At 53.5% G+C, this 26,632-nt stretch overlaps 2 protein-coding genes across 8 annotated transcripts in view; both read left to right on the top strand.

Annotated features, from left to right (window-relative positions):
* Timp2 (TIMP metallopeptidase inhibitor 2) overlaps window positions 1-26,632 on the top strand; it is a 48,447-nt gene that overhangs the window by 3,420 nt on the left and 18,395 nt on the right. The gene's annotated exons all lie outside the window — the stretch shown is intronic.
* Window positions 9,263-19,114, top strand: Cep295nl (CEP295 N-terminal like). 6 transcript variants are annotated; one of them, XM_042283200.2, is made up of 3 exons: window positions 9,263-9,400; window positions 10,167-10,299; window positions 17,241-19,114. In XM_042283200.2, the coding sequence occupies exon 3, from the start codon at window positions 17,364-17,366 to the stop codon at window positions 19,062-19,064; it is 1,701 nt and encodes a 566-aa protein (XP_042139134.1). In that variant the 5' UTR covers window positions 9,263-9,400; window positions 10,167-10,299; window positions 17,241-17,363; the 3' UTR covers window positions 19,065-19,114. The 6 variants fall into 6 exon arrangements, with proteins under 6 accessions (XP_042139134.1, XP_015864040.1, XP_042139137.1 ...); XM_016008554.3 differs by having other exon boundaries at window positions 9,269-9,400; window positions 10,207-10,299; XM_042283203.1 differs by having other exon boundaries at window positions 9,270-9,354; window positions 10,207-10,299.

Here is a 26,632-nt window from a genome sequence, read left to right as displayed (position 1 = left end):
CACGTGCACTCGGTTGTCTTTGTTGACTCATGTAAAAAGCAAAGCGAGGCACCCAGGCCCTGTGAGCTTTGCAGGACTCTGGCGGATGGTGGCTCTCTGAAGAAGCCGCTGGCGGCAGGTGCAGGCTCTTCCTGGGTCCCCAGGCATGTGGTTTCATACTGGGCTTGTCTGTTCCAATGAACAAGTCCAGAGTGGCTGGCTCTGCCTTACAGGGATGTAAGGCAGAACTGAGCCCCTGGCAAGGGAAAAACCCAGCACCAGAACAGGGAACAGTAGAGGTGGGTTTAAAGGATCAGAGGCGTCCGCAGACCCTTGCCGATGGCCGGCAGATGGCCAGGGGAAGGTGTGAAGCAAGCCAGACTTTGTGCAGTCCATGAAAATGATTAACTTTAGTGATAAACTTGCCACATTCAGGGGTAGGCACATAGCAACTTGAAGTGGATTGGCACGTTACAAAGGTAAGAATTCTGGTGACCACTGGGGGGGGGGGGGGCTGTGGGAACACTGACTGGTACCCGGGATGGATGTCTTCTGCTGGGGAGCGTCAGGAATCTGAGTGGCAGCTCCCAGGGTTGAAGTGCCAATAAAACAGGGAGGTGTGGACCCTCCCACACCACATAGCTGAGCTCCGTGCCAGCCTGGGACCTGCTCAGGCCTCTGAAATTCACATCTCCTGGTCAAGTTCCCCAGCACTGGCCTGCAGGGGGCCTAGGTCTCAGCCTTCCTTCACCTCACCTTCATTTGGACCTCCATAGGCTTTGAGCAAGAACTTGAGATGGGACTTTAGGTCAGAGGAGCCGCTGCCTAGATCTGGTGGGGGATCTTAGACTAGTGCCTAAAGCTGTGGACCGCTTGTATTGGAACACATTTGAGAGATGTGTTTCAGGGCCCCAGGAATCTCAATGGATGAGATGGGGGAAAAAGAAAACAGCAAAGGAAGAAACAAAAGGGAGGAGGGAGGTACAGGCAATCTGGCAGAAGGAGGAGGGTCATGTGGGAGCCCTTCCCCAGCCCAGGAGCTAGACTCAAAAGCTTACAGTGTGTGCTCCTCTGCCCCTGGTGCACACACACACACACACACACACACACACACACACACACGCCCAGGACCAGGCAGCCCATGGCTAGGATAGTATTTCTCCAGAGGGAGGAAGTGAGACATGGAGGGGAGGCAGTGTAGAGGACACAGACTAGGAAAGAAGGCTCCAGGCACGGCTAAGCGCACCTTGATGGCGTCAAGAGTGAGCATCGGTGGTGGATGGGCTGGATTGAGTGAGAGAACTGTAGGTGCACAGTGGCTGAGGAAGAGGCACGAAGTGGCTGGTGCAGACTGGGGTCAAGTGTCATCACTCCGACTGGTCACATGGTCACATGGTGCATTCTATCCCACGGTGGACCCACAGCAAGTCCCTGAGGACACTCAGGCTGTAGATTGGTGGCCGGAATCATCACCACCTGGAGCCTTGAGACCTGAGTGTGGTTATTGGGATTTTTAAGACGGTCCAGCAATTCTGCTGGTGTTCTGCCCATGATGGTGCGGAGCAGTGGGGTCCCCAAGACGATATGACAGCAGCAGAGGCTAGAGATGGACTGATGAGCACCGTGTTTATTCAGATGCAGTGTTTAATGGCTACCTATCTGATGAGAGTGCTTGGCCAGGATCTTGGTGTGGTTGCTGGGTCTGCACAAGAACGGTGGAGCCTGTGAGTGTCCCCAGGTGTAGTGAGGGGAATCCAGCAGATGAGATAAATGCCTAAGCCACCAGGAGGAGAGGTGGTCAACGAATTGGAAAGAAGGCAGATTTCTAGAGCGAGCATGGCCATGACGCACAGTGTGTCAGGAGAGTCTGGTATAGAGCCAGCACCTGCAGCCCTGAACCTCTTGGAACACATTCAGAAGAACACCTCCACCCCAGCCTGAGCTGGCTGGGGTCCATACAGCCTGCTGTCCCAGCCTGATGGGTGGGTCTCTGTCATTGCTCTGCCCAGGGGTGGAAGGGCATGGGATGGGTGCTCTGTGCAGGGGTGGAAGGGCATGGGATGGGTGCTTCCGCACAGTGAGCTGCTCCCTAGGGCACTGTGGCAGATGAGCATGCTAAAGCTTTGGCGTCCCTGAGAAGGCATTTTGAGAAAATATTCTACCCTACAAACTGAGGGGTAGCTTTTTTAAAGACAGGGTTTCTCTGTGCAGCCTGGACTGTCCTGAAACTCAACTCTGCAGATCAGGCTGGCTTTGAAGTCAGAGACCCACCTGCCTCTGCCTCCCAAATGCTGGGACCAAAGCATGTGCCACCTGTGAGGGGTAACTTTATGAAGGGAGGTCTGTATATGTGGATGTCTTGGAGAAGGAGCACTTCCTTGGTCAACTGCAGCTGCTTTTCTGCTTAAATCTTGATCAGAGCTGGCCGGTACTCCTGGGTTGGGAGGATGAACTCAATCCAGTGTATGGAGGGCATGGTGTCACTGTGGCTTAGACACCCGTGGGCCAGTGTGGCTGTGTGGCTTAGACACCCATGGGCCAGTGTGGCTGTGTGGTTGTGTGGCTTAGACACCCATTCCCCTGCACCATGTGGCTATGTGGCTTCGCTGCCTGTGGGCCCAGCGTGGCTATGACTTAGACACCTGCTTCTTTTGTGGTTTATTCTTCTAAGCATGTATGGCTGCATAGGTGCATTTGGGTAGCTGACTCTACACACGGTTCTGTGACAGGTGCTCCAGAGGATTTTAAAAGAGTGAGTCAGCCACAGCTCCAGTCTGGAGGAGAGTAAAGGCTGGAATATAGCACCTGAGTGACCTGGCTCATTGCATCAGGGCCCCAACAGGAATCTGTTGGATTGAGGGATTATTATAGAGCCCTGGCCAATCCTGTGGTGTGAATCTTATCAGGCCAGATACCCCTATAGGTCAAGGGACCTGCATCAGAGACAGGACTGCCTGAGAAGGTTAAGGGAGCAAAAAGCTAGTGTGGTTGAGCTGATTGAGAGAGTGAGTGACATGGGAAAAGGTTATTGAGCCTATGTGGAGCTGCAGGGCCTGGGGGAGTCAGTGGAACCTAGGGAGACTTTGTTAAACACTTCCAGGAGGCAGGAGCCCTGTGGGGACAGTCTAGTGAGCCAGGGGGCAGTGCCAACACCTGAACCAGGGGTAACTCGACGGATGAAAGGGGCCTTGCAACTGAACACCCAGACCCTCGAGTGGGCAGGCAGGTGTTTCCCAGCCTGGCTAGATGGTCAGGCGGACAGGACTTTGTGAGTTCTGTTGGGCTGTGGGCCTGGGTGAGGAAGTGCCCAGTCAGCTCTTTAGCAGACTGTGGAAAATGTAGGGGGAAGGGGGCTGTGGAGAGAACAGGAAATGGGGGAGGAGCCAGTAAGGGCGGGGCGCCTGCATTTACAGCAAAATGTGGCCAGAGGCTGGCTCTGCTCAGAGTGATGGCCAGAGACCAGCTGCATGACCTTGGACTTGAGTCCCTGCCTGCAGTCCCATCTCTGAAATGGAGACAGTAACTCACTGGCGTCTCTCTTAGGTTGTGGGTGAAGGAAGGAGGACAGAGGCTCGGGAGCAGAGCCTACTGGTGGTGGCAGCCAGGCCATTCACTTCTGTGCCCGACACTGAGCCAGACTTGCCTCTCAGTCCTCATCAGCCCTCAGCCGACACCGAGGGCTGAGCTGCAGGTATCACACAGTGGAGAGGGCAAAGGAGAGACCTGACGTCCTGCTGCCTCCAGAGGGGGGCAGGTGGCAGCCAGGGTCCTGGGAGGGAAGACAGTGACAGTGACAGTGACAGCAGCATGTGCTGGGAGAACCGTAGCCCTGCTTCCTGCTGTCCGTCCGCCATTCTCTTTGCCCCCCCCCCATTTTGCATATAATAAAATCCGAGGCCCAGGGCTGGCAAAATGGCTCAGTGATATGGGACCTTGCCACACAAGCCTGGCGACCTGAGTTCGAGCCCCAGGATCGATGTGAAGGTGGAAGGAGTGGACTAACTCTGTAAAGTTGTCCTCTGATCTCCACGGGTGTACCCACATGCAGCCAGGCACACACAGTAATACAGATTTTTTTTAAAAGGCGAAATCCCCAGGACCCAGTCTGATAAAGGAGGGGCTCATGGCCCTGTGGGTAGGAAATGGCTGGGTAAGGAAGAAGTTCGAGGAGTGTTTCTAGCTTGGTGCTAATTTGTACCTGCACTGACTTGGAGTGGTCCCTGGGAGCAGGCTGGGGGTCCCTGAATGATACAGGGTGCCATGAGGGAGGGATGGAGTGTGAGGCTTGCCTGCCTGCTTGGCAGAGAATCGAATGTGAGCTCAGTCGTTTGCTGTGGGACAGATTCATATCTCTGATCCAGAAACAGCTCTGGAGTGGGTCAGCTCTATGAGCCCAGGTGCAGCCTATGTATTGAACGTGGTCATTCAATTCTTTCCCAGTGTGGTACCTGGGTTTAACATGCACATGCTCAGGGACCCATTTTAGCAACTGTATGGAGTGGACACCCAGGTCAAAAAGCCAGAGAGTTCTGTCACTTGACCTGGACCAGCACGTCATTCACTCTTCAGTGACAGGGTCCTAAGTGGAGGGGACAGGAGACAAGAAGGTAAGAACGCCGAGTTGGGGTTGGGAGGTCTGGCACAAGCTCTGTCTTAGGCCAAGCAAGTTCATTATGAAGCAGGGCGTCTTAGGTACTATTTGTGAGTGTTTTTTGGAATGGGACAGAGTCGGTGGAAAGCTATCATACAATGAGACATAGCAAGAAGTTAATCAAACAATGTTGCACAAGGGGAACACGTGACATGATAGATGGGTACACAGCGGCCTTGGGAAAGTCCAGTCTCGGGATGGGAAGAGTTGGGTTCTCAGGATCTGAAGTGGAGCTCCCCCAGGGCCCTGGCCCCAGGCCCTCACTGGCTCTGCCAAGCATATTCCTGGTTTTAGACAGGGCACTAACTGTGTTCCTTCTCCATACGGTGGGGCCTCAGGGAAAGCCTTGGATCAGCCCAGTCCTCAATAGCCACCACCCAGCCTGAGGCTGGGACTCCACCATCAGACAAGTGGGTATCCGGCTTCTACCCTTGTTTTGGGGGGCAGCTACTGAATTGATAAATTTGCTGACAATGCCCTGGCTTTTTTCGTGTGTGTGTGTGTGTGTGTGTGTGTGTGTGTGTGTGTGTGTGTGTGTGTACTACAGTCAGAGGACAGCTTTCAAGAGACTGAGTTCTCCTCTTTCCACCATGGGTTGAGTTATAGGCATTGACCTGAGATGATGGTATTTACCTCTGACAAGGGCTCTGCTTGTCAGCATTATTCATTATTGAGGTATAATTCATGCACCATACAGATCACCCCATTAAAATGCACAATTCAGGGGAGCTGGAGAGATGGCTCAGGGGTTAAAAGTGCATACTGCTCTTCCTGAGGATCTGAGTTTGGTTCCAGCATCCATGGCAGGTAACTCATAACTACCTGTAGCTCTAGCTCTAGGGGATCCTATGCCCTCTTCTGGCTTCTGTAGGTCCTGCACTCACATGCACATATACACATACATACACATAGTATTTAAAGCACGTGATTTAGTGTTTTTTAGTGGATCCGAAGACACTTCCAAGATGACCTCTGTCTAGTTCACAGCACCCAGAGCACAGGTAACCTCATCTGAGGCTTCTAGGGTAGCCTCCAGTTCCTTTTTCCAGAGGAACTGGTTCTTCCCTGTGTATGACAGGCACACCACACCAGGACAGGTTGCCATCTCATTGGTGTGACTCAGCCCCCACAGAAGGCAGCTGACATCCTGATACTTTCCTGGCCCCTTTCTGTGGCTGACAAAAGGATTTCTGTTGCCGGACAGACTGCCCATTGTAAACACAGTTTTGTGGAGATCGGGCATTGTCTGTGGCCGTATTGTACGACAGTGGGGCCTGAGTGAGTGTGGCAGAAGTTGTTCAGACCCTCACAGCTCGAGTCCTCAATACTCCGGCCTTGGCCTCAGCGACACAGGTGGTGCCCGACTCTGGTTTGTGTGGTATGGTAGCTTTCGTCTGGTTCCCTGCTCTGTAGTTTCCAGAAGCAAGCAGGAAGATTTGAGAAAGGATGCCTGTGGGACCATTTAAGCTGACCCTGAAGCTGCATTGAGTCCCCCCAACCTGCCCTGAGCTCCTAGGGGAGGGTCTCATGGCAAAAGCCTGGTTCTCTGTGCAGATTTTCCTGTGGGTATAAACCCCAGAGGTCTTGTCAGTGTGTCTTGAGGGTCAGCATGTGACTTGAGACATTATTTGCCCCCTTTCCAACCTGTGGTCGCGGGTGGCTCAGGCTTTCCTGGCACCCTGTTGGAGTTTAACCAGCTTCTGTAGGCACAGCAGAGCTTACTGTGGCAGAGGCAGCCTTTGCCAGGTATCTCTGGTTATAACAGAGACCTGGTTAGGACACTGGCCAGCTGGTTCTTAACCAAGGAAGAGGAGGTGTCTGGAGAGGCCCAGGCTTCAGAGCTGCAAGGTCTGGTTGAGTCCTTACTCTGTGCCTCTCAGGCTGCTTCCTGTTCCACAGCAACAGACTGGTGCCTGTCTAACAAACCCTGACGGTAAAGGTGTTGATGAATCAAGTTCTGAAGGGCAAAGATAAGATGTCCTGATGGGCCTCCACAGGTGCCAGGCCCCTGTCTCCCTCCACGAGTCTCCACTCCTGGGAAACCTGTGGCCTGCCCAGCAGAGATGGGGACAAAGGTGGCGGAAGAGGCCCTCTCCCCCATCATGCTGTGGATGGAAGTGTCCCCTTTTCCTTTGGGGACACTTGAACCCAGCTTGGCTTCTCCACCCTCGGAAGACGGAGCAGGAAGGTCTGTGACTTGTCTAAGGTCACCAGTGCAGTGACAGCGCCCAGGAGTCCCTGGAGACTCAATAGGAGTAGGGTCCCGGCTTTGGATATGAGGGTGCTGTTCCTTGGGGGGGGGGGCAGGAGGCTGGGTGTCCTTGTGGAGGCTTGGTGACAACGATGTTGTGTCTCAATGCATGCCTTCTGGAGTCTCCCATGGGCGTGCTGGCAGAGCAATCAGGATTATAAAAATAAGCCTGTATCCAGGAATTTTTTTTTTCTGAAAGAATTGGTAACAGACACCAGTCAGTAAGCATTTGGTCACAAGCTTGTTCAGTCTTGCTTGTGTGTGGGGAAGGCTAGAAGCACCCAGATATACAGTACCTGGGGTCATGGGTAAGTTCAGTGTCAGGTGCTCTGTGGGTAACAAATGATGCCAGTCCTTCTCTTGCTGTGTGGTGTGTGATGAAGTCGGGACCTCCTACATGAGACCACTCAACACTGGGTGTCCGTCTCTCCCCCAGTCTGGCATGGATATTTTAAATTAAAATGTAAAAGTGAGGACATATGAGGGAATCAGACTCCTGTTTGCAAGTGCATTTTTTTTCATTTTCCTAAAATGGACGTGAATTATACATGTTTTTTTTTTTTTTTCCAGTTAGTACTTGCTATGATTGTTTAATAACGGGCAGCCATCAACCTGGCACCCTCCAGACCTGTCTCGGCCACTGTGGCCTGTGTTGTTTAGCAGAGTGGATATTTGGGGGTTTTGTTGGTACTGGCCAGTGATCCCCATGGGATCCACCTGTCGTCTGGACTTCCTCAGCACAGGGATTACCGGCATGTGGCCCCACCCCCACCTCACCTGCACCCCACCCCACGCTTTTTACATGCTGCTGGAGATCAAACATAGATCCTCATGCTGACCCAGCAAGCAAAACTGAGCCAGCATCTCCCCAGCCTGCCGGTTGAGGAGGCTAACTCTAGGAACAACCAAGAAGTGTCAGGAGAGCCCGGGTGTGGCAGGGCTGGGTGTGGCAACATCACTTTCCAGAACAATCCTGGAGAGGGTAGGAAACTGGAAGCCCTTTGGGGCAGGTCGAAAGAACCACCTACTGAAGCAGCAGCACATTCTCTATCTGGGAACTTTTCTCTTGCTGAAGAGTTGACATGAGATGAGGAGAAAGAGAAAGAGACACAAAAGCCCATCCCAGGGCTGTATTTGTGAGCTCCCCGGAGAAACAGAATCCACAGAGAAAGGAGGCCCAGGGTTTGGTATGGGAATGGGCTCCCACCATGATAGAGACTGCAGGCAGCCACTGCAGACCAGAAAGCAGTGACATGGTTGGTTTTGTCTGCGTTGAGACTGAAGAATGGGGGCGAGTGGGTGGAGTGAGGCTAGAGAGCAAAGGATGAGGGGGGGGGGCCGGGGGCCCTGATGGCTGGAGACAACAGATGTGTGTCCAAGTCCCAGCACAGAAAAAGTGCTCACTTCTGGGTCCTCAACCTTGCTCACAGTGGCCCAGGAAGCCTGATCCAAAGCTAATCATGTCCAGAAACAGCTCCAGGTTAACTAGCTTGCTGGGTGGTGTCCCTTAGTTCACAAACTAGTCGGGTGTCCCTTAGCTCAGTCAAGTTGTCACAGAAAACAAACCATCGCAAGGGTGTGAGAAAGGAACCAGAAAAATGGAGGAGGCTTTGGTGGAGAAAGTCCTCCTGTGGGAACAAATCATATATTGGCCCAAGTCAATGGTCAGTGGCCTCTCCCAGAGCCCATCCAACCCAGTCAGAGCCCTCAGTTCCCGAATTAGCTCTCCTGATCCTGTGTTCTCCAAGAGTCTCATGCCTCAGCCTGCCTTGCAGCTCACTTTTCCTTGATAGAAGAAACCCTTGACTCTTTTCAAAGCCACATTCTCCAAACTCAAGCTCTCAGCAGTCCCATTCTTAGAGGATGCTCCAGCCCTAGAAACACGGTCAAGCACTCTGACTTTGAGTTCTGTAGGGTTATGAGTGACAGAGGGGCCAGAGCTAGGATTCCTTCTTTGCCTGCCTCAGTCGGAGTCCCAGTACTGTTGGGAAGTAGCCCATATCCCCTCTGCCTAAGTCCAACCAGCTACTGTCTCTACGGGAGAAGGTATGGGAAGCATTTGTCCTTGAGACCTTGAAGTTATGTCCTCTTAATGTTCTGACAGCTAGGGTGGAGAGCACCACCTGAGGAGGTCGTGATGTTGTCAGGCTGGGGGAGGGAGGGTATCATCCACACTGCCATGGCTGTAACCTGAGAGTCTCTGTATTGCATGGCCTCTGCTCATCAAAATCTCTTCAAACAGGCACCTTCAAAAAGCTCAGGACCCCTGCCACTTGGACAGATCTGTGACTGCTTTTCTCACCTGAAAGTTTGTGCTCTGGCTGGCCTGTCTCTGTCCCTGACCTCACCCCTGCGGTGATGTCACAGCACAACAGCTCTGCCGTTCCCATGGCAACAGCCTCCCATAGTTAACCACCAGGGCAGACACTGGGCTGCTGACAGAGGTGGGGAGTGGTCATTCCAGCTAACCTGGGTCAGTGACCCCTGAGACCCCACTTGGACCACCTTAGGACAAGATTGTAAGAGTGTTGTGTCTGCCTCTTCTCTGGGAGGGGGGTTCTTTTTGTACTCAGCTGTTTGTGGAGGACTTATGCCCAGGCCAAGTTCTGATGCAGATTTGAAAGTCCCTGTCTTATAAGAAAGATTGGGTGCAGAGGGTCGGGGCTGGAGCTTGTGGACACTGCAGCTGCGATGCGGAGTGGGAGGAAAGTCACAAAGGAGCAAGAGTGGCAGCTGGGGTGGGTGCCTCTGACCTGGCTAGGGACGTGGGAAGCAGGTGGTGGGCACCACCCCTATATTTAGTAAGGCACCAGCTGGATCAGCCTTAAGTGCTCCTCTTGGTTGGTGGATGTCTGGACCCTGAGGTCAGAGGTCAGCTTGCTACAAGGTCTGCCTTTGGAAATCTGAGCTTGTCCTTCACTCCCTTCGTTGGCTGGCCGGCTGTCTTAGCCTGGTAGAACTCACCTGATCCTGGTGGAGTGTGAGGAGATGGGAAAGTGTCAGCACATAACCCCATCCCCAGGATTTGGGTGAAAACCTGCTATGAACTTAGGCAGGACTTAGGTTCCGCCATGCCCTCCCCTAGGGGAGATTCTGGCACTGCTACACCAGCACTCCACCCAGCAACTTTAGAAACAACCCCTCTAGACCTTAGCTAGGTGAGGAAGGGCCAGAAATAGGGCATGAGGCAGCAAACTGTGTGTCATAGAAGCTAGAACTCAGAGAAATAGGGTTAAAAACATTTCTGATGTTTATTTCACCTGGGCTTGGCTTGGATGCCTCCAGTGATGGGTGACTCACTACCTACCCAATGATTTCAAGACAGCCCTGTGGAAAGTGTTTCCTTTCACCTGGCCAACTCTTGCCTCCCTGTAATGTGTCCTCGGTGGTCTGGCTCAGTCATCTGGAGACATACACCGTAAGTACCACCCCATCCCCACATGACTGACTGAGCATCTGGGTGGTCCTCACAGTGATAGGAGAGGCTGCCATCACACACTTCGCAGATGAGGGGCTGAGGCAACAGCATTCAGATCCTTCCTCTGGGCACAGAGCATGCCACCCGTACTCTTCCAGACTCCAGCCCTGCAGAGACCTCTGGCTTTTGTCATTGCCCTCTGAGATCTTTGTTGGCGTCCCCTTCTGCCATTCTGCCTGCTTCCCTCCTAATCCAGAACCTTCTGGGAGAAAGTCTTTCCAAGTGTGGTTCTCCGTCGCTCTTCCAACACTTCATCCTGCTGTCCCCCTCAGCTCCCATGTGTCTGTGTAGCCCTGGCTGTCCTGGAACGCACTCTGTGTCTGCCTCTGGAGGGCTGGGATCGAAGGCGTGTACTGCCAGGCCCGGCTCGCATCGTGCTTTTGGTTTGTTTGTTGGGTTTCGTACATGCCAGAGGCCCACATCAGGCATCTTCCTGGTTTGCGTTCTACCATATATTTTGAGACAGGGTCTCTCACTGAACTTGGAGCCTACCGGTTTGGACACACTGACTGACCTACCTGTCTCTGCCTCCCCTACACCGGTCACGAGTGTGAGCGGCTATTCCCAGCTACTTTCCATGGGTGCCAGAGACCTGCACTCAGGGCCCCGTGCTTATACAGCAAGAGCTTTACTGACTGACACTTGTCACACTCGAAGATGCTTCTCATCTCTTCAGAGTCACAGGCCCATGACTGCCCATCGGCTCCTTGTACCAGGGCTCCCTCTGATCCAGGTGCCGTTCTCAGTGACACAGGCCATCTCTTCTGCTGCTGAGGCATCCTGGCTGTGGAGACAATGTCCCTCTTCCCCTCTGTGTCCAAAGCTGCCCAGGGCTGTCGGGGCTGTCTGGCACAGAGTTAGATTCTTCTCTGACTGCAGGTAGAAGTCATACTGGTGCTTCGGGTGGCTGTGTGGCTCCCAGCCACAGGCAGTGTCTTGGTCTCCTAAGCCTCGTGCTCTGGTGGCTGAATGTGGTGAGATTTGGATGCATTCCTATTGCATTTTGTCCTGTCAGATTTGACTAGGAATACAATCTGTTGAAATATATTGTTATTTGGGCTTGGTGGCACAAGGCCTATAACCCCAGCACTGGAAAGGCTGAGGCAGGAGGATCACAAGCTACATACAGACTAGCCTATAGTGAGACCCAATCTAAACAAAACCACACAAGAGTCATCTAAGCTGGAGCCTTGCAGCTAATTTTCTGTCTTACATGTGGGTCATCAGCACCCATGGGTGTTGTGTTTTAGGATGTGTGAGCTTAGACTCCAAAGCTTGGGTCCCTGACACCAGCTAGGCTCACTGGTCCCTATACTCCTGTTTGCTTTTATGTCAGATTCAATTGCTAGATGTTTATTCCTGTGGTGCCAGGCTTCTGTAAGAGAGGTAGTGGAGGGGTCACCTGGAGGGATGGGTTGGCACTCGGGAGCACTAGCTGCTCTTCCAGAGGACCCAGGTTCAACTCCCAGCACACAGAGGGCAGCTCACAACTGTCTGTAACTCCAGTTCCAGGAGATCCAGCACCCTCACACAGACATGCATGCAGGCAAAACACCAATGCACATAAAATAAAAATAAAAGAGGTAGGGGAAAGTCATAGCTGGCATTGAGGACGCAGCAGCTGCACAAATTGACACTTACAAGTCCACATTATGTTTGGGGTCATTTAGTTTAAGAAAACCCAGTTCTGTGTATCTTAGGAGCCCTTGCAGTTCCCCTCTGCTGTCCCACAGAAGCAAAGAAAACACAGTGTGTTGCTTTGTAAAGGGTGAGCTGTGTGTGCTGTGTGCCAGCCACTCTGGTGTGATACAGCCGTGTCAGACTGCACGCATGAGATCGCAAGGCTGAGCGGTGCAGAAATGTTCTCTCTAGCTGATGTCCCTAATCTGTAACTGTCTCTGTATGTCCCCACAAATGCGGATGTCTGAGTTCTGAGTGTGCTGAAGAGCTACCATTGTGGGGTATCCCAGGGAGGGGAGCTGCAGGAGTCTGCAGATACAGATGGAGAATGCGGGGGTCACATCTATCTCGTGAAGAACCCATATGGGCACAGCTGAGATGCTGGGCAGCCGCGGTCACTGGTGTTGGAGCTGGTGGGACAGCATGACCTGACCCTGCTGCTGTCTTACAGGCTGGGGTGGGGTCGCCCTAGGGTAGAGCCTGGGAATTTGCTAATGGTTCAGGTGTGTGTGCCGCTGTTGGCCATAGATGATATTTGGAGGTCAACAGGACAGCAGGGGGCCAGTGTAAGTTGGCTCCGTGTACTGTAGTTGGAGAGGGTACAGGCAGGAAGGTGGGTGGGAGACGGAAAGGCTTGTAACAAATCCTAGGGGCTTACCTGCTGTTGGGGGAGGGAGAGAGCCAGCTGTTGAAAGGCAGCAGGTAGAACATCTGGTGAACTCAGAGGCACTGCTGTGCCCCGTGGAAACACCCAGAAAACACACAAGCTCATCTCAGGCCTCAGCAGCAACCAGAAAACAAATCCAGCCCAGAGCAGAGTTGATGTGTGTCTTTGAAGTGGCTTCCAGCTCTGAGTCCTGTTCTTGCAGGTTAGGGACTTGGATCAGGATCTATCTGCCGAGATTTGAGACCTTGGTGCAGGCTGGGTAGGAGGTGGAGGGCCTTAGGCGAGTTACTTACCCTCTCTGAGCCTCAGCTACCCCATGGGGTATCTCCAGACAGATGCGGGGATCTGTGTGAAGCCTGGGAGTGAAGTCATCCTGCTCTATGACCTGCCGGCTCTGTGGTTATCGGCGCTGAATCCACCTAGCCTGCCCCACTTGGCTGTCTTCACAAGCCTTACCTGGCTTGGCATCTCTAAAAGGGCACATGCTCCCAGGATCCCCCTGCCATCCCTAGAGGTAGTAGCTCTGGGCTGTTGTTGACCTGTGTCTGGGGAAGGCAGTGGTATCTGCTGTACTCACTGTGTAGTGAGCGTTCACAATGATGGTCAACTGCAGTGGGTGGGTTTATCCCTGTGGCTACTGTGTCCCTGGTGGTAGGAAGATGTGACAACATTATCACAACAAGTCCCAGCAAGTAGAGGGCCTGGTGGCCACTATTTAGCTGTGTGGCTGTTCTCATGGCTGTGGAGTAGGCACACCTGTGCATCCACATGATAACTTTCCTGCCTAGTGAGACAGAATCTACATGGGTCAGCTGCAGTACCCCATACCCTGTTACTGGGACCCAGCTGATGTGAGCCCATTTATGGCTTCTCATGTGGCTTTTGATTATATTACTTTAGTTCCTGATTTCATTGGGGCAGGTAAAACGAGAAATCCACAGAGCTTGCTTAAAGGGTAAAGGAATTTATTAGGAAGGAAGGCTCGCTACAGAACAGATTTATCGTAGGGTCCTGGAAGGCCGAGGTACAGTCCCACACTGTTCTTCCTCCTGAGTCCATCCCAGCATCCAAGCCCACGAGGGAGAGAAAAAAAGAGGTGTACATGCATCTCAGGTCTTAAGGGTAGCCCCGAGGCCCCAGGGGCAGGTACTTCAAGGTCATAGATAGGTAGGACAGTTACTTGTTACATCTTTAGGGGCGGTGCTTCAAGGTCATAAACAGAACAAATATCCACTACAGGCAGGCACTGGGCATTTCTCTACCTGGCTGCTCAAAGGCATTGGGATCTCTTCCATGCAGCCTGGTGCTGACCCCATTTGGCTCAGGTGCGTGTCTTGCTGGTGGCTGTGGATGACACTTGGGGACTTGCTGGTGAGGATAACAGGTGAACAGGTGCTTCTCCTTGGCTATCTCAGGCTCAGCAAGGACCCTCCGTGAATCCAAGTGGAGCCCTGCCCTCTGGTCACCAGATAGGATGGGAGAGGGGCACAGGAAAGAGCAGAAAGGCGATGTGGTTGGCAGTTGTCATGGGGACATGGATTCCTGAGCTGTGGAGCTAGCTATAACTTTTCAAAGCCTATCCCAAAGATTTCTCCATGAGAATGAGGATGACTGACTGAGATGGGGGCACCTCTGGTTGGCAGAGACATGGCAGGTTTCTGTTAGAAAGGATGGGAGCCAGTGGCTCCAGGCTCAGAAATAGACTTCACACTTCAGGTGCCATCCGAGACATAGTCACAACAACACAGACCTCCCCACCCAACGCAACACCCCATGGCTGTTCCCCATGTGGTGAAGCTCGCCCGGGTTTTGATATGAGATGCACATTTACATCCAGCTGCCCTGGGATCTGAGTCATTCGACCTCTCTGAACTTCCATTTCTCCTGGCTAAAGACCTAGATGTGGTGATTCCAGGTCACTCAATAGACCTAGAGAAACAGAGAAACTGCCAGACTGTTGACAAAGTGCCTTGCCCCGTTTCCCACGCCCACCACCAGGGTGCAGGGTTCCAGTTTCCCTGGCTTCTTCTGATTGTAGCCATCCTTGAGGGCGTGAAGCAGTAACAGTCTGCTTTCCTCTGGTGCACGTGGCTCTTGGCCATCTTTTCATGTGCTGTCTTAGCCACGCATCTGTCTTCTTTGGTGAAGTGCCTATCTGTATCTTTCTCTTTCAAAAAAAACACCATTATTTTTAGTTATGTTGTGGTGGGGGTGGGATGGGGGTGGGGGGGATGGTGGGGGGATGGGAGAGTAGGGGGTGGGGAGTAGGGGTAAGGTGGAGAGATGTGCACATGACCCATGGAGGCCAGGGATATCAGATCTTTGGAGCTAGAGTTACAGACTAATGTGAACCACCTCAACATGAGTGCTGGGAACTGCACCCGGGTCCTCTGGAAGAGCGAGGCTAAACTATCTCTCCAGTTCTATTTGTATCCTTTAAACATATTATGTTCTTTTTGCATGTATATGAACGAGCGTGTGTGCATGCCTCAGTGCATGTATAGAGCTGAGAAGACAACTTCCAGCAGTCAGTTCTCTCCTTCATGGGACCCTGGGGATTGAACTCAAGTGGTCGGGCTTACATAGCAAGTGCTTTTGCCTGCTGAGCCTTCTTGCTGCAGCCTCCTGTACAGTTAGGTTGTCTTCCTGTGGAGCTGTTCAAGTGTTACAGGCTGGACTCTCTTACTGGCTCTGCGGTCTTGAAAACCTTGGCATCTGCAGATGTTTTGATCATGTGACTCTGCTGATGTCATTTATCCATCAATTTCTTCTTTAACTACTTGGATTTTCCCCTTCCATCTAAGAAATCTTTGCCTAAGTCAGGGCCATGAACATATATACTTGTTTTCTTCCAAACATTGGTAGTTTTCGACCTGACATTAGGTCTCTGTGGATTGACTGTGAGTTGACTTTGTATGTGACGTGAGGAAAGGGTCTGGGGTCCTTTCCTTTAACTGTCAGAAAACATTTGTTTAAAAAAAAATCCTTTCCCATGCTGGATTGCTGTTCCCTTTAAAGAAAATGTCAGCCCCCGAGCTGAGGGGCCCAGCTTCCTCTCATCCTCTCCTTTCGGCCACGGTGGTGCTTGGCAGGCTGGTGGGTGTAGTATCAGCAACTGCTTTAAGAAAGTGCTTCTAACTGCAAGGAGCTCTCCCAAGGGCATATACGACCATGTCAGTGACAGTGTGACGGGCCATGGCTGTCCAAAGGCCCTGTGTCTACCCAGTCAGAGAGGGTCTGTTAACCTCTTTCCAGTGATGAGTCCTGGCTTCACTGGTCCCTTTGCTGCCTGCCTCAGCTTCCCCATCTGTGAACCATGGATGATAATAGTTCTTTACCTCCCAGGGATACTAGACAAAAAAAAAAAGTGACCTATGCTATGTGTGGTGACACTGTCCATAAGCTCAGCACGTGGGGTGGGGGTGGGGGCAGTGAGACAGGAAGATTACAAGTTCCACGCCAACCTGGACTAGATAGGGAGATCCCTACCTCAAAATAAGAAACCTGCATGATGGCTGCCCAGTGCCAAAGGAGCCTGGACTATAACAGTATCAGTAATGGACATGTGGAGCTGTTTTCTGGCTGCCGTGACTGGCACTGGCTTAAGCTGGTCAGCCTGCTTCTGTGACGACTAAAACAAAGGGCAGTCAAGGGCTCTTCCTGCAGACTATAGAGTTCAAGGGGCCACGGGACTCTGTCCCCTTAGGAAGCACAACTTCTCCAGAAAGGTGTGGCACCACAGGGACTCACAGCAGGCCTCCGAGAACCTCACAGTGGCAAGCTGGGCATCATGGTGTGATGTAACACATGTATTAGATCCGTGTAGCCAGCACATGTCCACCCACACACGTGCCTGCATATGTCCTCCTCTTCTCAAAGACAGGCACACAGATATATGTGCCTGCGTCTCTGGTTTGTATTGGATCCAAGTAACAAGCATGCATGTATATACATACCCCTTCGTGCACACCCCAGCTCTTGTGCATACACGTGTGTAACACAGATGTATGAGCACACACCCTGCCTGCAGCTCCTCCCTCTCGTGCCCCTTCATCTCTTCACCTATACGCAGATCTCTCACCACATAACCGTGGCCCCACCTCTCCTTCCCCAGGCTCATTCTCACCTGTCCCTTTTTGCAACCTCCCCCAGCACCTGAGTGGAGGGCTCTCAGTCTCGGTGCTGCTGTCTTTTGTTTTTGTTTTTTGTTTTTTTTTTGTTGTTGTTGTTGTTTTGTCATGAGGCCACCCTGTGCCTTTTGGGATGTTTACTGACACCCCTGGCTTGTCCCCCGCCAGATTGGTAGCATCTCCTCCTTCCAGTTGTGATGACAAAAGTCGTCTCCAGACACTGCAGATGTCCCCCGCAGCTGCACTCTACTGAACAGGTGCCCCCAGGCTCTTATCCAAGGTGTTCGGGACAGTAAGCAAGAGTCAGGGAGTGTGTGCTATGGGGCCCGGGGCAGAGGAGAAACCTGGTGGGCATGTTTGGGCGTGTATCCTGCATTGAGATTCCCATGTACACTTGTCTCCAGGGCCTTGCATACTTTCCTCCAGCTGTCCCGAGTGGCCTGTGCCCTCCTGGCCTTGTAGGTGTGCTGTGAGTCCCTCCGCGCGGGCGCTCTGCACCTTGGCTACAGCCACCTTTGCTTGCAAGTATGTCTGCAAAAATCACAGAAATAGAGAGAGACATAGAGCGAGCCACCGAGCTGAGCCCCTCTTCTGATGAGGAAGCCTTAGTTTTGAGGCAGAAGCCTGAACTCATGCAAGTCCCAGACGAGACTGACGTCACTCTGAAGCAGTGGAAAGCCCGGCAGCTGCAGCGCCTGGCTGAGGAGCTGAAGGCAGAGTGGCGGGAGGCCCGCCTGCAGCAGGTCAGAGACATGGAGCGCCTCTATTTAACCCATCTGTTGGATGAAGCAACAGGGCGGGCCGGGGGAAACAACCTCACCATGAACGAACGCAACCAGAGAAGATCAGCAAAACACATGAGGTCCAAGGGGAGAAATAGAGCAGCCTTTAGAGAGGAGAAGGGCCACCGGGAAGAGCATCCCAGGCAACACCCCAAGTCCCGGAAAAAAGCAACATGCTCAGAGAGACAGGGTTCTTCCAAAGCCCGGGGCCAAAACCCCAGTGAGAAGGGTAAAGGGAAACGGGTGCCTTCGAGTAAGAGCAACGGTGGCTACCAGCCCTTGGGCCCTCGGACGGGCAGAGGGGCAGATCTGGCGAAGCTCAACCCACTCTTGGTTGATGCTGGGGAAACTGAGTGTGCGGAGGAGGTACAGAAGGAAATATCCCGGGAGGGGAGGCGGCTGATGGGAAGGGGGACTGCACACTTTGCTCAGAGCACAAGTCACAACTCCAGAGGCCAGAGTCCGCAGGACCAAACAGCTGACCTAGAAAAGCCCTTGCCCCTCAGCTCCGCCTTCAGACAGGAGGCCACGCCCCCAGGGGCGTCGTGCAAGTACAGCGATAAGAATCAGTGGCATAAAGAGATCGAGTCTGCCTTCGAAGAATTGTTTAACACAAATAGAAAGCTGAAGAAGCATCTGAATTTGCACCTTGAACAGAGGCTCAAGGCGGACCAGAATCCAGATGAGCCACAGAGCTGCACAGAGACTCTGGGTGAGCATAGCGAGACTCTGGGTGAGCACAGCGAAACCCCCAGAGAGGAGAGTACAGAGAGGGCAGAAAGGATTGCTGAGGAGTCTGGGAGTCCTTTGGAGATTGAGGCCCCTGAAACGTGGTCCAAAACCAGTTTGAAACAGTTGCTAAGTGAGACTGAGTACCCCAGGTACCAACAGATGGCAAGGCACCTTTTAAAGAGTGAAAGCCTGACACCTGATCCCGAGGCAGGAACGTTGAGTGAACAAGATGACTCATACTCAGAAAGCCCAGAGCCGGGACGGGAGCCACCCAAGTCGGCCACAGGGGAGGAAGAGAGCCTTACGCCTTACCTGGAGAAACAGGTGGGCTCTGCAGCAAGCTGGCTGGCTCTGAGGCAAAAACAGAAGGCAGAGTTGGAGGAGAGAAGGCAAAAGACATTGCTGGAGCTGACAGAACACCCCAACATGAGCTTGGAAATCCACTACAAGGCCGAGCTGGAGGAGGAACGTAGGGAGCGCAGAAGGATGCGCTTGGCCATCCTCAAGTCTTATCCTACTGGGGTCCAGCCCCCAGCCCCTGACCGAACAACCACCGACCAAAGCGTTTCCCTGGACAACAGCCTTCTGGATGAGGACAAACAGAACCAGATGATCCGTGACCTTCAGCAGCAGATTTTAGAGCAAAACAAGTTACACAAGCAGTTTTTGGAAAAAGCCAGGAAACGCTTGCAAGAGTTTCAAAAAACATTTTAAAGGCAGACCCACCCGACATAAATACATCCCTGATGGCCACTTTGCCTGCACCATGCCTGCATCTCTGTTTGTTCGCCACCTTGGCAAACTCCTTCCTGCAGAAGCAGAATCCCTGTGGGGTCCGGAGAGCGAGTCTAGCCCGTGCTCTGCAGATGGAGTCTGTTTTTATGGGTTGTGGGTACTTAATGGGAACCCCAGGTAAACCGGCCCTTCAGATGGGTTAGTCAACCACGGGGCTTTCAGGGGCACTCAGGGTCAGATGGGCATAGTTTCAAAAGATACATCATTGCTTGCTTGGCCTCTGGCTGAGACATTGTCAGAGCCATTAGCTAAAACCTCTCTCCTTTAGAAGACACACACACACACACACACACACACACACACACACACACACACAGAGCCAACATTGTTTCACAATATATGCATTCTTAGAATCTTTATGGGTGGGAGGCAGGCAAGCCCAGCCCAGCTGGGTGACTGTATTACCCCGTGAGGATGGGGCCAGTGCTATTGGGTAGGGTAGGAGGGGGAGACCTGAGTGTTCAGTTTCCTGCTTCTTAGCTTTTCAAACTCTGAACCAGCAGCCGCCTGACTGTGGGGAGCTCATTCCGGGCAGGCAGTGATCAACACACTTTTCTCTGCAGAGCCCAGAGAGTGAATGCCTTGACTTTGCCAGCCAGCCTCCGGCCACTGCTCAGCTCTGCTTTCACAGCCTCAAAGCAGCTGTAGAGGGGCCTGGCTCAGAGCAGTGTCGCTTAGATGCTTGAGGCCCTAGGTTCAGTCCCCAAAACTGCAGTGGAGGTATTGGTGGGGTGGGCGTGGGGTCTGCCCCAGAGGACGTCGTCATGAGTGGGCGTGGCCAAGTACAATGGGACTTAGTGGTCTGGGGCAGTGGCTGCTGGCTGTGGCTCCTGGTTAGTTCCTGAGGCTTTTCTCGTTTCTTCCCTTCCCCCACCCATCTTCCTTTCATGGCCTTCTTCAGATACCTTGATTAATCATATCTGATCATGACACATTAATAATATTGGTCCGTAAATGGCCATATTTCTCTCCTATGTGTTTGTAGATAATATAATGAACAACTGTAAGTATGTCAGCCGAATCCGAGACCTAGGTGGGAGAGGGAGCCAAAACAGGTCCTCGGCCATGTACCTCTGAGTTTCTTTCTTCATCCCTTGTACCCCCCTCGGACATGCACCTGCTGAGCCCTTCAGCATACAGATGTGTGCTGAACACGGCCAGTCATTTTCCTTGGGGTTGAAGTCCCTCTTCCCTGCTGTGGTCTTAGCCTAGCTGCTGATGTTCAGCCACAAGTACGGAACCTCCGCCTGCTCGTGTTCACCCTGGTCTGATATTTTCGTGGGCTTTCAGAGCCTCCCTTCCAGGATCCCAGCTGTGTTTGTGCCCCTTTCTGAAAAGAGAGCTGTGCAGCCAGTGCCTTTGGATCGGGCCTGGTGCTGAGAAGTGCTTTCATAGGCTAACCCCAGCTTGGCACCATCTCTTGTTTAAAACGCTTTTGGAAGCTGCAAATGAAAACGTGCAGCTGGGACGTAGGTGGAGGGCTCCGTTTACCACCCCTCTGCTTCCCGTTTGCACCATTTCTCCCGAAAGAGATCCATCTGCTTTCCTGATATTTTTCATTTATACCGAGTGGCAAACTCTGTCCCTGACCCTGTCCCCAACTCTGTCCCAGGAGGTAAGCAGTGAATGGCACATGAGGGCCATGCAACTGGTGGCTAGTAGAAAACACAAGCTGCGAGTAGCCTGTGTGACCAGTGTTGGCCAGGGACTAGACCTACAGCGAGATGTGAGACGCTGGCCCTGTGTGTGGCTCTGAGCAGCCCCAACCTGAGGCTTCCTTCTACCACACTGCTCATTTGCCTGGACGTTAATAGCGTCCCACGGCGGTTTGCCTTTTGTGACTCGGTCGTCATACCTCGTTCCCGCCTGGTGCCTGACTGTCCGTGGATGCTCAGTGTTGTATGGACAGCCTGCAGGGTCACCTCTGTGCCGAAGAGTGGAGGGTGTTGTGACACCCCTGGGCTGTGGTCACAACTGGACCTCACATTGCATAACTGAGCCCCTCAGCTCTGTCGGAAGCCGCAGCCCAGTGAGCAGACACGTTTTCCTGGAGCACACTGGTTTGTTTCCATTTACAAAGGTGGTATTTGCGGCCGGCCTGTGTTCTGAGTAAGGAAGCGCTCCTTCTTGGCTACACTGAGCTAAAAGTAGGTGTAGGGATGGGCAAGGAGACGTGGTGGAGGGTGAGTCATCTCTGCCCGGACAGGAACACCTACACTGTCCCTTGGCAGCAGCATGAGAAGATGCCCTGCCCTTTCCCCACTGTCGTGTAGAAGGCAAAGGGGGATGGGCTAGCCTTGGCCCAGGCCAGTGGTGTGGGCAGTAAATCCAGTCCCTAGGATCTCCTCCCCCTAAAAATAGAACTTCCCGCTGATTCTCTCAGGGGATGTCATGGCTGCCTCCCACCTCATCCCCAGCGGGTCAGGAGTCTCTGTAGACCCCATTTTCACTCTTTCGGTTGTGTTGAGACACCTGAGTGGCTGCCACCTGGAGCCGCCCAGTCCCCTCCCCTCTTCTCACCGGTCAGCCTCCACAAGGGACCAGTGCACCACAGCCACAAGAGTGAAGAAGGCTCTGCCACTCTGGGTGCCAGGCAAGGGCCAACGCTCTGACCTCCCCAGCCTTGACACTGCCTCCTCCCCTCACGCCCAGCTTCCGGCCATCTCTCACCAGCTCTCTCGTTCTTGACACAGGTATCCAAAGGGGAACACTTTTGGCTCCCGCAGCGCTACTCAGATCCTTCCTGAAGCATTCACTCACACAGATGGCCGTGCTGGCCGGGTGGAGGGCCGCCTATAGTCATATACTCCAGTCCTACACGCTGCCCGGCCAGCCCGGCCTCGGGCTGACTGAAATGGGGCGGGAGAGAGCAGCACTGAAAGATGCATGCAGTTTCTGGGTTTGGGGAAGCAGGAGAACCCAGGCATGGAGGCCGGCTTTGTATCGCCCTCCTTCCAAAGCACTCTTGGGCTCTTGCCACCGACCTCCTCAGAGCCCTGTGTACTCTGGAGTCTGGAGCTTCTCCCTGGCTTTGTGTTTCTGTACTCACACGGCAGGGTGGGGGCAGGATGGTCACTCCTGCTGTGGACTGCATTTATCAGAATCCTGCCAGTCATCAAGCTGCTTCCTTGTGTCTGCCCCGTGCGCTTCCTCCAAAGCACACAGACTCAGGCACATCTGAGGCTGACCAAGTGGTGGACGGGCACCGTGTTTGCCCAAGAGGTTTGAAGGGACACATCAGTGTCACTGTCCACAGGTTGGGGCATGCCCAGAGTGTCCAACAGGTGAGAGACTCAGGCTCTGAATCTCCTGGCCTGCCCTGCTCACTGCCACACGGGGTGCATCAGTCAGTCATGACCATGATGGTCCCCTGAGGCACGGTTGGTCGGTCACCTCTCCCCACCTAACCCCATGCACAGGCAGCATCGGGGATTCCATACCTGTGAGAGGATGGCTTTAGAAAAGGTGTGAGTTCGGGAGTGGATCAGGGACCTCCTCTAACTGTTGTGTCCCCCCAACAAGTAGATAATGGAATGAGGTCAATTCAGACCTCTGAGACCATCAGACAGGAGCCAGGCTTCAGCCAGACTCCAGAGAAGCCAGGCTGGGGAAGGCACAGGCCCTGAACCATCTGGTTGGAGACGTGAGACCTGTCCTGAATATCCTCCCATACTCCATGGCATGGCCGGGGGTGGGCCTGGGCCAATGAGAGAGGCGAGTAGGAACCCACGGACATCCTGGTGTCTCCCTTCAGACATGGTTTGTCGACGACTCAGCTCACAGCCCCCATGCCTTAGTGTCCCACTCATGGGCAGGGCCTGTCAGTGCTGAACACTGGAAACGAGTGGACGAAGACAGATGACTGCTGGCCCTCTGTGGCAGCCGCCACTGAGTGAGAAGATTCTGATTGGCCTCTGCCGTCATGTCACCTTCCTCGGTGCTGTGTGGAGACTGCTTACAGGGGTTGGCAGGGTTCCCCAGGGACCTCTCGAGGCTTTCTCCGCCTCCAGCCCTGCCAGGCTGCTATGCCGCTGCTTACCCGGGTTTGGGATTTACAGGGCTGAGCTTGGCTTCCTCGAGGCCCTCAGCTCCTTGGCGGAGAAACTGCCGAGCAGCAGCCTCCTCCACAAAGCCACACTGTTCTCAGCAAACCCTCCCAGGAGCGGGACGCATTTTTTTCAAATGATTCAGCAGCACGTGAATGGGAAGGGCCGCACTTAAGGCCCTGGCATGAGATCCCGCTGGCCCACAGCTGGGAAGGAAGGGTGGCAGGGCGTGGGCCGTCTCACCAGGCCTAGAGTGGAGAGCCAGGGTCCTGGGGGGCGTGAGGCAGCTGGAGCACTGGGCCGTGAATGTTGCAGCCGCCTTCTGCTCGCTGAAGTAGATATGCCATCGCCCTCCCCAGGAAGAGCCAAAGCAACGGGCAGGAAATGGAGATGGGAAAGCTGGTCTCCATGGAGACGGGCATCTAGCGGACAGCCGCCCTCCTGTGCGAGCTAGCATGCTAGAATCTGAGCGGTGGGCAGGCAGCCTGCTGCTAGGCAGGCCTGGCACATTCCCAGGCACCAGGCCATGGATGGTGTGGCCCAGAGCTGGATGTCCTGCAGTGCCCAGGTCATAGCCTTACAACCCCATTCTCTTCTCCGCCTCCCCCTCAGCCACACCCATCTGTTCGCCTTGGCCTGAGTTATAGATGAGCGAGTCTTGACCTCATCCTGAGTAGGCTCAGCCCTACCCCGAGGCGGGGGCCCTATTTGGTTTCACATCCCCCAGAAGCCCAGTTGCTGCCTGTGAGGGGGATCGATCATCTGATTTGGGAGTTTCTGTGGGAGGGGCTGGTCTCCGATGCCGATGTAGGGAAGCAGTGCCGAACCCTGCTCACCAGCATGGGGCTGTTTTTAATTACTGAACGACAGCCCCCTTTTCCTTTTTAGGGAAATGAGAGAAAAAAGGATTTGGAGAAGGTCTTTTTCACTAGCCCAGAGTGGCTGGGCATGGAGGGGACAAGGCAGAGCAGAGCTCGGTGAACAACCTCAGCCATCTACAGAGGGCAGCTAGAGGTGGCAGACTTGGGGAGGTGGGCACCACAAGGCCAGAGACGGAAGGCAGAGCTGGAATCCTTGGTACCTGAGGACTTGTGGGCACCAAACTTGCCTTTGGTTCCTCAGGACACCTGGCTGCTCACCCATGCCTGTACCCCACATGCTGAGTGTGCTCACCCAGGCCTGTACCCCCACATGCTGAGTGTGCTTACCCATGCCTGTACCCCACATGCTGAGTGTGCTCACCCAGGCCTGCACCCCACATGCTGAGTGTGCTCACCCAGGCCTGTACCCCCACATGCTGAGTGTGCTCACCCATGCCTGTACCCCACATGCTGAGTATACTCACCCATGCCTGTACCCCCCCGCTGAGTGTGCTCACCCATGCCTGTACCCCACATGCTGAGTGTACTCACCCATGCCTGTACCCCCACATGCTGAGTGTGCTCACCCATGCCTGTACCCCACATGCTGAGTGTGCTCACCCATGCCTGTACCCCACATGCTGAGTGTGCTCACCCAGACCTGTACCCCCACATGCTGAGTGTGCTCACCCAGACCTGTACCCCACATGCTGAGTGTGCTCACCCATGCCTGTACCCCACATGCTGAGTGTGCTCACCCATGCCTGTACCCCACATGCTGAGTGTTCTCACCCATGCCTGTAACCCACATGCTGAGTGTACTCACCCATGCCTGTACCCCACATGCTGAGTGTGCTCACCCATGCCTGTACCCCACATGCTGAGTGTACTCACCCATGCCTGTACCCCACATGCTGAGGTGTGGCTTCAAGTCTGGAAGGCAGAGCAGGTTTTGGTGTCCCGGGGCTGAGCCCCTGTGTTGATCCATCCTCAGCAGCTCCTCTAGCCAGTTGTAAGGAAGAAGGGAAGCCCATCCAAGTCTTTCTGTGCCCTCCACGGCCCCAGTCAGGTGTCACAGCTCTTCAAGGACAGCGTCCTGGACAATGTAACCATCTGGTGGCAGCTGTCCTAGGACAAAGCCAGGAACTGTGTGGCTGGTCTTCTGTCCCCAGCTAAGGGTGTCAAATGGGGCAGTGGGGGACTGATTTTCAGGGTTAAAGACAAAAATTCAGATTCGAAGGTCAGGCAGCCTTTGCTGGGCTACAAGTGCTGTGCTGCCCTCTCCAAAGGGACAAGAAACTGATCCCAAGTGGCGGGCGCAGGGTCTAGTTATGGACAGAATTTGAACTTTGTTACTGAATTGGTGTAAATGACAAGGCGGTGGCACACTGTTTCTGGGGGAGCTTAATGAAAAGACCTTGTAGCTCCCCCCCCCTCCCCGAGACTGGAAAAAGACCTCAGAACCTCCCAGGTTGGGTGTATTCTGGGAGAGAATGATGTTTCTTTTATAATCCTCGAGCTGATTGGCGTGTAACTCTGCCACGAAACAAAGAAATGGAGCGGCTGACCTCCGGAGGACATTGACAGCGAGGTCCGAAGTCACTGCACGGGCATCTATGGGATGACGAGGGTCTTTCTGCAGGAGCTCCCCACCTGCGTGCTAGTAGCCTTAAAGCAGTGTTCCTCTGTCTTCGGTTGACCCCAGTCTAGCTACAGGATCAGAGTGTCCCCGTCCCCTGCTGATTAGTGCTGGCAGGGTCTTGACAAAAGCTCCCATTCCATCTCCTAGCTCCAAGAGGGAGGCACCACCCCAAATTAACCTGTTTTCTATAGGACCTTGCTGGCCCCAGGTCACAGCAGAACCCTAAAGGACAGGGTGGCCTGCTTGTGGCCCTCTGGTGATCCTGAGTACATGTTTTCCGCCTCAGAAGTTAGGTGTTGCTACCATAGGTTCCTTTGTGCTTAGCGTGGGAAGCCCATACTTCAGAGAGGGGCTAAGTGGAATCCATCCGTAGTATGTAAATATTCACTTGGCGTATGGGATGGTCCGAAGAGCAGCTGGGTCCTCAATAAGGTAACAGAATCCAACAAGAAGGAGTCTTGCAGGCAACTCTCCTTCAGGTTATGACCTTTCTGTGGACTACAGGCATGGTGTGTTTTTAGATTCTCAAGGAACTTCTACAATGTTACCATGGACACTATAAAATTCAAAAGTTGTTGGCAAGCTGGGTGTGGTGACACACACCTTTAATCCCAGAACTAGGGAGGCAGAAGCAGGTGGATCTCTGAGTTCAAGTTTACATAGTGAGTTACAGGCCAGCCAGAGCTACATAGTGAGAGTCAGCCCCCTGCCTCCTCTCTCCTCTCCTCTCCTCTCTCTCTGCCTTTCTCTCTCCCTCTCTCCCCTCTCTCTCTTTCTCTCCTCTCTGTTTTTCTTTCTCTCTCCTCTCTCCCCCTCTCTCCTTTCCCCTCTCTCTCTTCCCCTCTCCTCTCCTTCCTTCTCTTCCCCCCCCCCCCCCGTCTCCTCTCTTCCCCTCCCTCCCTTCTCTGTCTCTTTCTCTCTCCTCTCTCCTCTATCTCC

The sequence above is a fragment of the Peromyscus maniculatus genome, chromosome 8, assembly GCF_049852395.1.
Source record: "Peromyscus maniculatus bairdii isolate BWxNUB_F1_BW_parent chromosome 8, HU_Pman_BW_mat_3.1, whole genome shotgun sequence".
In the NCBI taxonomy this organism is placed as follows: Eukaryota; Metazoa; Chordata; class Mammalia; order Rodentia; family Cricetidae; genus Peromyscus; species Peromyscus maniculatus.
The sequence above is the reverse complement of the archived record's forward strand: the minus strand, read 5'-3'. Positions and strand labels throughout refer to the sequence as shown.